Here is a 12,755-nt window from a genome sequence, read left to right as displayed (position 1 = left end):
ATAATCAAACGATTAGTAGAAGAACGGCTACTAAAAAAGGCGGTAAAGACACATCGTTTTAGTTAATGACTCCTAACCGTCGATGAGACAACTCATAAAGAATTGATTTATCCAAACACCATTCATATTAGCTGAATGACAAATGAAATTGGAAATGTCAAATTTATTTGATTTATTAATGGACTTTAAAAAAGGAATGAATTAATCATTTTACCCCTCACAAACCCACTTATTTTTAATACAGATGTTTATGAGGAATACTATTAGTAATTTAATAGTGTTTACGTGATACCGTGCCCGTTGAACTATTTTAAATTAATTCAAATATAAAATTATTCAGTGTTTCATTCATTGGAGTCAGTTGATTGTTTTTTTTTACTTTGTTTTTAGAATAGTCCTGCTAAAGTTAGCTTTACGGTGTTGCCACCCTTTCGAAACCAGGGCGGGTCAACTAGCGTATAATAAAACGATGTTTGCAGTGGTAAAGCGTTTTTACTCTGGTCTACATACACACTTCCTTATTTTAATTTCTTCTGAGTATGTTGCCTCGATGTGAACCGGTAAATGCTGCCAACCAAGTTTTTGATATCCGTGACAAAAGGAAAATGAAACTCAATTTTTAAGTGGAAACTTCTTTTCAACGCGATTGAGCGATTTTTAAGGACCCACTCCTTATGGACTAGCGTCACTGACAAGCCACGTGATAATGTGATGTGTTACACCTGTATGTCCATTTGCTTATTAGTTTCACCCAAACATAGGTAACAAACCTAAATATGTTTAGCCCAACTGTTTCACCATTCTTCATAAAATTCGCACACATATAGGTATATATATATAGCTTGCAAAGTTGTGATAGCCGACCGATTTGGATCCTCAGCACGCCCCGGCTTTGCGGAGTTTTGTGTGTGCTTGCGTGCGTACAAGCGTGTATGTGTGTTTGTGTGTGTGTGTGTGTGTGTGTGTGTGTGTGTGTGTGTGTGTGTGTGTTTGTGTGTGTGTGTGTGTGTCTACATTTGTGCATACAAAAATATAAAAATAATGTGTGCTCTAATAAGGGCAGACATCTTGACCGCTAAATTAGCTCGATGAGTTGACAGTTTTCTGAAATCTCTATAAGTTGAAAAATCATGCGAGCACAATCTTACAACGGGTAACAAATTGCCCTGTTTCATGATGTTTGCAGAATATGTTTAACTCCGAAGTTGCAGGATTTTGACAAGTGGTCAGACAGACAGACGTATGGACAATTACATACTCGAGACCTCACTTCAGTCGCCTAATAGACTTTTGTTTAATTTTTTCATTGGTTCCTAGTACTTTATAATTTACTTTTTCCTTATAAATGAATCACAAACAAGTTCAATGTTTTCTCAGAAGCGATGCATGTTATAAAACATTCCATTATGGTATTAACCTGGTTGTTTTTATTAATCGCAATAAAATTGTAATGAAAAATCCAGTTATTTATCAGTTACATAAAATTAGTCAGTTATATCCAAATTCATTACTTTCATGTATTTTTATTTTTTGCCTTTTTGTTGCTTTCTGCTTAAAACGTCAAAACTACTACTGGTTCTTAAGAACCATTTACAAATTTTGTATGTCTTTACTCTTCAAAAGTATTTGAATAAAGTAATATGTTACTTACGAGTATTATTAGCTTATACCTACTGAAATTGGGTCAATTACCCAAGCTTCACATGTGAGCACAGCCACTGGCACAGCTAGTTTGACTATAGGCATTAAATAGTAAAACGTTCCTACCAACAACCGTTACTCCCTGTCAGCGTAGAGTCACAGAATGTATAATGTTTTCTTTCCCAAAAAGTACCTACTTAAAAATTATTTACCTACATAATATAGTGTATTCCAAGGTAAAGAGTAGCCAGCTAAATCAGCCCCAATTTTGTATTGCATTAAAATCTGACGTCACAGAACACATTTCATGCATCGTTACGATGTTTTACTGCGGAGGAATCTCTTTATATGGTCCTTAGTAGTACTGGACTTTGACCGGGCTCTTATTCTCTATGACAACCGCACTTTATACCACGATTTGTAAAACCACAACTAACTGTTGACAGTTCCTGATGTGAACAATTTACGTTAGGTATAATGCGTAACAAAGATCTCAATGATCACCAGTAATTCGATTGGTAAATTGGTGAAAACCAAATTACGATATAGTGATTAAAAAAAATCCATTTTACCCAAGCGAGTATAACGGTAAAGCAATAAAAGTAAAATAGCAGTTAAAGTATTTATTCATATGAATTGTCTTTAGCGGAATACTTTAATACTAAAGCATTGAAAATGACAGGTTGTGCTTCTAAAAGGACTTTGGAGATGTGATCAAACTTCATCTTCTGTTTTGGAGAGCAATCACCACACTTGGTTCTTATTAGTTCGGGGATTGTATCTGAAAAAGAATTAATTATACGATTTAGAGAAAAGAACTCGTGTATGTACCATATGACCATAACATAAATTAAATTAAATAAAAAAGTCCAACATTTGTCTACCTCGGTTCTTGTAGAAATAGTGTTTTGTGTGTAGGGGACTACACACAAAACACTATTTCTATTTCAAAATTGATAAAAAAATAATAATTATTCATGCATTATTTTTACAACTACTGGACAAACTTTCAGACAGACAAATAAATAAAAAATATACATCTCACTCATCTCATCAATCTACCTATCCGCACTTTGTCAACGTGTTGGACTCCGACCTAAATCCTTCTCATTCTCATTCTTAGAGTAGACCAGGGCCTTTTGGGAACCCAGTAATATGTTGATTATAATGATGATGACAAACTTCATATATTGACGATCCATGAAAAATTTTCAACAACTGGTATTTAGAGGCTGTAAACTATTCGTAATGAAAAAAAATTCTTCTAATTCAATAAATATGGAGTAACATTCCCAAAAAATATGCTTAAATTAATCACATGCAAACATTTTCAAAATGTTTACCTATAAATATTCATGAAGAATAGTTTCATTCTTGACTCTACCAAAATTTGAAAAGGATTTACACTGACATTGACATCATCATCAACCGATAGACGTCCACTGCTGGACATAGGTCTTTTGTAGGGAGTTCCAAATTCAAACAGAGCTCGTATACTTATTGAAACAAAATCTTAAAAACAATTGCTTGCTCCTATAACTTGTCAGCCGCAATTGAATCCAACAAAGTATTTGCCATTAAAACTTTATAAGGAAATTTACTGTTTAGATGCGTACAAGTGCGATATATCTATAGCATTATGAGCTTCTAATTTATTCCATCCTGCTGAAGAAGAAGATCTTGGCACAATAATGTACCATAATGTGTACATATTAAATGTATGAACGCTTCATAGATTTAATATGTTACATTATGGTGCATTTGTGATAGGTCTAAATGCATAAAACTTTATTAAATTTGAATTTTGAATTTACGCCAATGTAATGGAAAATATACTTGATTTATATCACCCTTTTTACGCTTAGGTACTTAGGAAAAGGAGAATATGAGTTAATTGCCTGAACCCGTCGACCAGTATTAAGAAACTCTTATACGTACCTCTTAGCCCCTGCATCTCTCCACAAGGTTTCTGGTCCATAAGACAAGCAAATGCAGATTTTCTCTGCTCTTCATTGCTGAGTAGTTGTTCTATATCCAGAGTTTCTAGGCTAATTTTGGCACCGTTTATTAATGCTACGTAGGTGAAAAGGAACAAAACAATCATATGTTTTATTGACATCTGTAAAGAAATAGAAACTAAATTAAAAAACTCTGGAGATTAGTGCTTTAAAAAAAGTACAGGTAGATTATAAATATAAAGTGTAAAAAAAAAAAATTATTAATAATTATCTAGAAAAGTCACATAAAATAGCTTGGTTTTAAATAATTATTGCACTAACCAAGTTGCTTCTTAAATAGTATTTAACAAAAAAAAACCACCTAAGTTTGTTCTGGGCTTCTTAGACCAGGGTGAGTTTGGAACCCTCGTAACTATAGTTTCAAGTTGACGAATTTAGTTATCGCCATCAACTCGTTTCTACTCATATGTCATATTTCACATGTAATGTAAGCATAAAAAGTGTCATCAATGTGCTTATTTGAATAAAGAAATATTTGACTTTGATTTAAAGTCTGAGAGATTTATTAATATATGGTTTTCTGAATTAACGATCATTTCATATTTTTATGATTTTCGTTACGTCCTGTTGCTTCTCAGTAAAAAAGAGCTACTATAGTAGCTATGTTTGTCGAAATACAAAGTTCGACCAAACGATCTACGAAGAACAAAATGGACTTGAAAAAAACTTTCGTCTCGAGTTACACACAATAATTATAATTATCTTTTAAGAATAAATCATATCATTAGATAGGTAGGTTTAATGTGTAAGGGTAGATCAAGCTTAAAGAAGCAGACTTATCTACCATATAAAAAAATATAGACCGCTTACCATGAAAATCTTGCAGAAACAACTTGCCATCATGCGATCCATCTTTCCTTTATAAGAAGCTTCAATCAATTATAAAGTTAGGTTCAACGCGTGACTAGTGTTTTGAAATCTGTCTTTAATAACCCTGTTTTTCTTCTTCCTAGTTTTTGTAACTCAGACGTAGGTATCTAAAAAACAAAACCTAGGAAGAGGACATTTAAGGATACTTAGATTGAGATACTACGGGGATATACTAGAAAAGAGGGGCCATTATGACACTAGTGTGCTATAAAACGCGTGTGCATTGATCATAATTACATTCTCGACGCTTATAATAACACGAATTATGTTGATTGTAATTAGTGTATACATTACACAGAAATAAAACCATTTCCCTTAATAGCATAGTTCTTTTCAAAAAGGACCCGAAATGAACGAATCTTCATTCTAATATGGGGTCAAAAGATTATGGCCGGTATAACCTTTACTTCATTAATTTTGTTCGTTCCAAAACAATTCTGTGTAATATATTTTTTTTAATAATTGTAAGTAAGTAAATACCTATGGCCTAGAAGGGGGTAGATACTAATCTAGTGAAGATATATGGTGTGAAGATATATGGTGTGAATAATAAAGAGGTTTTGTCTTACTACTTTATCCAGTAATCCATACTACTGCCTACTGAGAAATAGCTGAATAAAATCAATCTTAATATCAATTTTGTTTATGTTCAAGGTCAAATGGGAATAATTATCCGTTACGGATTAACAGCAGAAAAAGGTTATTCTAGACAATATTGTAACAATAATCCAAACACAAGTTTATTTGCACACACATGCACACTTTTATACGTGTAAATATGATTTCCGTTCATTACAATTAGTGAAGGTTGTAATTTTTTTTTTAATTTCTTATGAAAAACTAGATTACGTGTGTCTACGATATTTGGAATTATAATCAATTCTCTAAATCGATATAAGTAAAAGTTTTCATGATAGGTAGGAGGTAGGTTTATGATAGCCTTGTGCATTTAAGTAATATTAAAACCGTCTTTTTACAAACAGGTTTTTTAGATATTAGCATTAACAATCTCCTTACTATTAAATATAGTTACATTTTAAGAAAGAAAAAGTCATTATCTTAATTTTTTTAGCCAGGAATCGGATCCAGGACCTCCTGATCCGTAGTCCAACACGCTAACTACTAGAGTAACGAGGTATTTTTATATCATTGACTAAACATTTTTAGAGGGCATCTGTAAGCTGATTTGAGAGAGACACTAACGTGTCATACGTTAAATAGATGAGACTTCAAATTTTTTTTGAAACTATATATACTTATATAAATCCACTGCTGGACTAAAGGCCTCGCCTAACGCCTAACTATGAGGTACGCCCATAATAATTGTCCAGCGTGGGGCTGGGCAGATGGTTTGGTGATGCAGTAGATTGTAATAGTAGCACGGAGAACGCTGCTGCTAGTAAAAGATTTGTAAGTAGTTATCTCAAAAGGTTGGTTAGGTTGTGTAAAATAAATAGATTAATAACGAAAATCTAAACACGAGAAGTCCACGATTTGATATAAAGTTTAAAAGCAGATTATATGAGATGGTTATACAAGCAATGTTGTGGTTACGTCACGGCTCACTTTGCAACTGCGCAACTGACCCGCCCGGCACACAAACACACATACAACAGCTGCTTACCTCGACTTGCCCAACCTTTCCGTTTTGGCCGTCTAAGGGTGAGCTCAGACGTTATTGAATCGCGTGTTGAAATAAAATTATATGCATCAGTGACTGTTACGATAGAAACTGCAATCAGAGTTGAATAGAGTGCGATAACAGTTGGGCCCCGATTCTCTGTTACATTCTAATCGTAACACGCTCTTAACCCTGTTTTGTTATACATTAATTTACGGAAATTTATCATATCTAAACAGTGGGATGTATGTTTAGGATACGTAGTCCATTTTTTAAAGATTATTTATTGTACAATGTTAAAAAAAATTTCATTACTTTTTAGTTAAAAATATATTTTCGAAATACAAGAAAAGTGTTTGTGCAGTTAAAATAAGTAAATGCAAATAAATATATAGTTTGTACACTTTGCATTATCAAATAAATAGACTGATTTGTTAGTTTATAACTTATATACTTTTCTTTTAAGCAACACATACAGATCCTCCGAAACGTACGCTCTGTATACAAACTTCATTCCCTTACCGAGAGAATCCTGAGGAGATGTTGACTTTACAACGCAAAATTTATCATTTATAATGATGATGGCACTGGTTTCTGAACGAAGTAAAAGAACAAACATTTTGATTATATTAGGCAAATCATATATATTTTATCAATTATCATGAATTTTCTTAAAATAAGTTGTCCAGTTTGATTTTAAATTGCATTAATTGATACTTTAATAGTTTAGTATTTATTATTCAACTTACTATTATTATTATCTATATATATTATTATCTAAAAATCATCTTCAACTTCCTCATTACCTTACCTTTCTTTCCCTCTTTACATTTTATTAGAATATAGTATGGTAGGTATGTTCGATTAAAGACTACCTAGGATGATGAACAAAAGTTGGTGACATAAAATAAGTAAAAAAAACTTTAGTATTAGACTTTCATTTATTTAAATCAGTCAACACAAATTAATTAAATAAATAACAGTTTTTCACCATTTCCTTTAACAGATCACAAATGCATTACCTTATAATTATATTGATTCTCGTTATACTAAAACCAAACTGATGATTTTCTTATTCTCATTCTAGATCGAAATAATATTTATCGTCAATGTGACGTAAGTAGCGAAAAGTATGATCCCTAATCAGGCATTTTGTGGACAACAAATAACATTCAGTATGGTTCTTACCGTAAGATAGGCTACATAATCGTTTTTATATTTGGGTAATTGAAACATAAAGAGTGATTAAGAAGGTTGACTATTCGGAGACGACGATAAACGATGAAATAGATTTTTCCATAAACAGCTCCCATTCTCTAACGATTATAATCACTTGGTGAAATTAACTTCTTAAAACTAATATTAAAATATATTTATATCTCTAATTTGGATAAGGATAACTAAGATCGATTTAGCTACCCTGGATAAACTTCTCAAAGTTTGCACGGTGGTTGCCAGTAGGGTCGTTCTTCTTTACAAGCTCTTCCCATTGCTTCGGGTGCTTCTGTTGAATAGCCTTGATAACCTTCTTGATGTTCACCTTTTGTTTATCGGTGCATTTTCCGCAGGTCGTTTCTACGGCTTCTGGGAGGGCTTCTAAAAAGTGACACATATTTGTTAATACCACATAATGTAATTCAATGTTATTTATTGTTGCTTATTTATTAGTACGTCAGGAACATAGTCTTCTTCAACAACTTAAACTCGCGTGCTTTTAAATATGTTAATTGTAAAGGATAAAAAATATTATAACCAAGATTATTTTACAAAGTTTAACTTCGTATAAATATTTATGGGTCTAACTCGTATTAATAACTACGGGTCTTTTCTTTATAAATCCTCTCTACTATGAGAAATGAGCCCAGAAATTTTGACGTGAATAGACTGATGGTAATGTTGATAAAAATCATACATTTCATATGTTTACTATCTGCATCCCGTGGCACAAAGGAAGGACTATAATTACGTTTGGTGTAAAAAAATGAATGGTCCTAAAACCAACCTTTGGGAAATTCATGTTTTTCCAGGAGCAAAAGTAGCCTATGTTAACTCTATTCCAAAAATCAAGTCGACCGGTTTCGGCTTAGTTGGAACGTCGAAGAAAGAAAAAACAAATATAAACAATTTCGCATCAGTAATATTAGGATGGATAAAGATTATATTACTTACAAGGACACAAAGGAAATACTTATGGCAAATATGTTATGAATATTTTACTTACCCTTTACAACATACTAGTATATTTTTCTTTTTATTTTATTTATTACGAACAAACATACATATATATATGTATATATATTTATTTATTTATTATACCCTACCTCAATGTATATATCTAATTGTATCTTGGTATCTATAATATATAAATATTTAGATCATGAAAGGAAGTCTCCTAGTCCTATGTTAATCTAAAAGAGAAGTATTTCATGGTCTCCACGATACAGGCTACCTAGTGTGGAGACCACTAGCAATTGATTTTTGTAATCTTAAGTAATCTTTCTCAATTTATTTATTTATTAATCAAAGACCTAGTTTTGGAAGCTATAGGAGATAAATTTGTTATTACTTTCCCACTTCTTGCAATGGGATTATTGTAAATTTCACCCCAGCGAGCACATTCAACCCCTTAAACGTCAGTTAGTGAAAAAACACGAGTTTTTTGACAAATACTATAAGTATTTGTATAGGACATGATTGAGTTCATCAGTTTTTCATATACAGGAGATTTTATTGGGAAGGGCGTCAATTAACAGATATTGTAACAATTTACCAATACGTTTAGATAACACGTTACATAGGTATATGTAAACTTGTACTTTATACATATAACTCAAATCAACAAATCAGCAACCTCTACATTTTTTAATAAGCTGATTGTATTTTCATTGATAAACAAATAAAAGGTGCCTAAGAAACACGCAAATAATAAAGACCCTCCTTTTTAGCGCAGTGTAGGTACACTTAATTTATTGAAAATATACGAACTATGCGAATGCAAACCTATTAAATTCAAGATGATCTAGTTTATAATCAGTCTGTCAATTTTTTTAATCTGTAAAAATTATACCTTTGCATACTATCGTAATTTTCACCCGCATAATGGAAGGGGCAAAGAGTCTCGGATACTGCAAGAAACAGGAAAACAGAAAATTTGCGCGGCACTAATATAATTTGCATGTAATTGTATGAATTGCCTCTGTGCAGGTCGACCGTCAGCGCCCTTTTTACGTGACATCAACGTCCTACATAACTATGTGTGACAAGGTGCCTTTTAGTCAATTATAAAGTTGTTTAATTAAATTTCATGTGACATAAACACTTTCGCAATTTACATAGTATGGGCAAGGGACAAAGGCCTTGACCTCGACCTTTAGCATGTAACCAGACACCATTTATCATGAGCTCATGCAGAATAAATATGTGGCACTTTGTAAACATTACACATAAGGCCTGTAGGTATTCTGTATTCGTTAGCATTACAAACGGATGTGTTGAAAGGATAATGTTCGAAGGAGGTATAATTCTTTACCAATAGAGTATTTATATCCTACATTCGTATAAATACTTTTGTATACTTAAAGGATATTAAGCTGTTATAATGGATTATGTTGTATGAATAATGTGGAAAATACTCTACAGTAAAGTTTTAAGTTTTATCACCAGTATAAATTATCAACTTTTCAGGTTTTCATAGTATAATAAAGTTTTATTTTTTGTGTTTTTGACGATGACGATTTTTTGTAATCCTAATATGTCTTCTGATCATTTTGATTATATGAAGTCGGTGGGCGAATAGTAACCAAATATTTTTTTTCTATTGTAATAAATAATAAGTGCTTTTTACATTTCTTCTTTCTTTTTAAATAATTAAGAGGTTTGGATAATATCATTTCATTACTTACTTTTGAAATCCGTTCCTTCAGCAGTACATCTTCCCTTATCTAAGAAGCAATTGACGTATGATTTGAGCAGTCTATCGTTTTCTATCAATGTGTCCACATCGAAGTTATCGTATTTTGAATTATATTTGTCTGCGGCGTAAACCGACAAGATCATGCAAGCCAAAACAATAAAAGTCTTCATTGTTATTATTCTGAAAATAAAACACATACCACCATTAAAACTTGGTACTAAGAGAAATATGTAACGTAGATATAACAGAAATATCAAATATTTGTGAATTTAGAATAACTAAATAAAAGTTAAGTTAGGTAAACAACTTTGATTAAGGTTCGGTACCCGACAAAAATCATAGAAGTACCCTACCGAATATTAAATAAAGCGATCTGTTTCGTGACAATACGACTGGTTCCATGTTCATAAGGTACCTACGCAGTTTGAATACTGATGCATTTGAATGTAGTCGTCACAACATGAACAGAAAAGCAAATGTTAATTAATTATAATAACAATATAAAACATAACTGTAAGTTCTTGTATACTCTACCATCGATGGCTTAATGCCATGATTTAATTTATGAACTTAAAAAAATTTACGAATTTACATTCTAAATGAATATCCCGGTGTTTATTTTATAACTACGTTATTTAAAAATATTCTCAATAACTATGAAATTATCGTAAATAGATATTTAGTTAATAAACGCAACAAAGTAAAATATTAAAATATATTTTAACATGGTACTTGTCGCAAAAATAGTAAATGAAGAAGTCTTATTCTTTTGATCACATAAAAACTATTATTATTATTTAATTTTTGCATTAACTTGTAGGTACGTTTTTGTCACAAATAATACGTAAATAGGCCAAATAACCGAACCATTATCAAATATAATATTATTTTAACGGCGATAACATTGTTTTGGCCCTATATTTATCAGGCCTTTGCTCGCTAAGAATTTCACATTGCAATACACTCGTAACCACAATTGGTGATGTCAAAATTTAAAGTTCTAAAACGCATTTTTGGATAAATAAAAAATTAATAAAACACAAAGCAAAAGGAAGCGATCACATTTAAGTAGAATCATGAAAAACATAATCTGGATTATTCTTAAGTATCACACTGGGTTACGAGAATATTGAGCTGATTGTTACGTAACAGAATCACAGATCGGTTGCCGTTGACACTGATTGCAATAATGCAGTTCGTTCACCCACCTTTTACTCTCTATAGGACCCAAAGAACTAGCCGCCGCAGAAAGCGACAGTGCTTTTATATTGACGAACATTAAACCACCACCTTTGCCACCTCACAGACCAAATACAGTGACGTGAACGTATTGAATTCTAAGCCTTTTGTTAATGTAGATAAGACCCTATATTTGGTAGACATTAGCATATACTGAGGCCCTCTTTGTTGTCGAAATATATCATATACGATTTGTTGCTGAACATTACCAGGAAACTGAATTGAGCAATTCGAAATCCCCTGACGCAGGTAAATAAGGAAGATTATAATAGCAACCACCTTTTAGATTGAATATGCTAGTAAATTGTTTCTGATGGTAAAATTATGACAAGTGAAGTGAATTATGAAAAGCGTATGTATAAACTGCTTATTATCCTTAAATTAAGTAAAGACAAGAAACAAAAAATATTTTTTTAAATATTTCTAGGTCATTTTTAATTTGTAAACATATATGTCAAGACCAAATCGATCAAGGAGTTGGTCAGTCTGCAGACGGTCCATTTTTAATTACGAGAGGGGGAAAATTTCTGCTGTGATACCCAACCTCTGGGAGGGAAAGCTTGGGTGAAGTGGGATTCTTATCGACTAAAAGCCCCTTAGTAGCCATCCTCAGCACATACTTGTTTACACAAAGTTCCAGGATTTCCTAACTACTCCTAAGATCTCTCCTCTGCGACGCTCGTCTTGCAGACGATCCTAGTTGGTCAAGTTAACCGCCATATTTAAGAGTTCTTTTAGGTAAGTGGAAGTAACTTAATACCACAGACGTTACATCGGGAATAACTGACGATCTAAAATTGGTTTTTAACTTTTCCATGGCGACGTTCATTATTACTAACACCATATCAAGAATCCTGATCGAACTGGCTTGAAAGGTTAGAAACGTTACGACTAAAATGTATAAACCAGTTGAAAATAGAACATGTTCTTCTTTAAATGAACCAACAGATATTCATCAAAAATTGCTAAAAACAACTTCCCTTATTAAAAGAACCATATTGAAATCGGTTCATCCATTTGAGCGCGATAATGACATACACAGTAGACACATAATATAAAGACAAACTAGCTGTTGCCCGCGGATCGCATTCTTGTTTATTACCGTTTTGTGAAATAACTCTTCACCAAAAACCGAGTTGAAGGTTGCTTTGAGAGGGCTTGAAGGAAGGGCAAACATACAACGAAACACACATTCGCATTTATAATATTAGTAAGGATTTAAACTTTAATGACACTTCTTTTTGTGGCGGTCATTACCAAAGACTAACGAACGCAAATCCTATTATACGCTTTGTGTAAAGTGCATTTTTTATAAGTTAATGTATTGACTCATAGTAAATAAAATCAGCAAAAAAGCTAGCTTTGGTTTCCTCTAGTAGGTAGTGTTACTTAGTTAATTTTAAAAACAAAATTAGTTACATAATACTATTAAGAAAACTCATAACACAACATG

At 32.3% G+C, this 12,755-nt stretch overlaps 2 protein-coding genes across 2 annotated transcripts; both read right to left on the bottom strand.

Moving 5' to 3' along the window:
* Positions 1-2,249: 2,249 nt before the first annotated feature.
* On the bottom strand, positions 2,250-4,506 carry LOC120633075 (allergen Tha p 1-like). The gene is made up of 3 exons (XM_039903168.1): positions 4,470-4,506; positions 3,580-3,760; positions 2,250-2,422 (listed from the first exon to the last, which is right to left on the bottom strand). Exons 1-3 carry the CDS (start codon positions 4,500-4,502, stop codon positions 2,265-2,267), a joined length of 372 nt encoding a protein of 123 aa, XP_039759102.1. The 5' UTR covers positions 4,503-4,506; the 3' UTR covers positions 2,250-2,264.
* A 2,578-nt stretch (positions 4,507-7,084) lies between these two features.
* Positions 7,085-11,342, bottom strand: LOC120633067 (ejaculatory bulb-specific protein 3-like). The gene is made up of 3 exons (XM_039903159.1): positions 11,272-11,342; positions 10,053-10,243; positions 7,085-7,746 (listed from the first exon to the last, which is right to left on the bottom strand). Exons 1-3 carry the CDS (start codon positions 11,340-11,342, stop codon positions 7,562-7,564), a joined length of 447 nt encoding a protein of 148 aa, XP_039759093.1. The 3' UTR covers positions 7,085-7,561.
* Between the last annotated feature and the right edge of the window lie 1,413 nt (positions 11,343-12,755).

This window comes from Pararge aegeria, chromosome 21, assembly GCF_905163445.1.
Source record: "Pararge aegeria chromosome 21, ilParAegt1.1, whole genome shotgun sequence".
In the NCBI taxonomy this organism is placed as follows: Eukaryota; Metazoa; Arthropoda; class Insecta; order Lepidoptera; family Nymphalidae; genus Pararge; species Pararge aegeria.
Note: the sequence above shows the minus strand (reverse complement) of the source record. Positions and strands in the feature narration are given on the sequence as shown.

Bases quoted from the DNA above. Each gene is read 5' to 3' on its own strand.
- LOC120633075 (XM_039903168.1), bottom strand. From the start codon at position 4,502: ATGATGGCAAGTTGTTTCTGCAAGATTTTCATG. The intron at 3,761-4,469 runs GTAAGCGGTCTA...ATTTCTTTACAG, and splicing joins GTTTCTGCAAGATTTTCATG to ATGTCAATAAAACATATGAT. The intron at 2,423-3,579 runs GTACGTATAAGA...ATTCTTTTTCAG, and splicing joins AGAGATGCAGGGGCTAAGAG to ATACAATCCCCGAACTAATA.
- LOC120633067 (XM_039903159.1), bottom strand. From the start codon at position 11,342: ATGTTCGTCAATATAAAAGCACTGTCGCTTTCTGCGGCGGCTAGTTCT. The intron at 10,244-11,271 runs GTGGGTGAACGA...TTTTATTTTCAG, and splicing joins GGTCCTATAGAGAGTAAAAG to AATAATAACAATGAAGACTT. The intron at 7,747-10,052 runs GTAAGTAATGAA...GTCACTTTTTAG, and splicing joins TGAAGGAACGGATTTCAAAA to AAGCCCTCCCAGAAGCCGTA.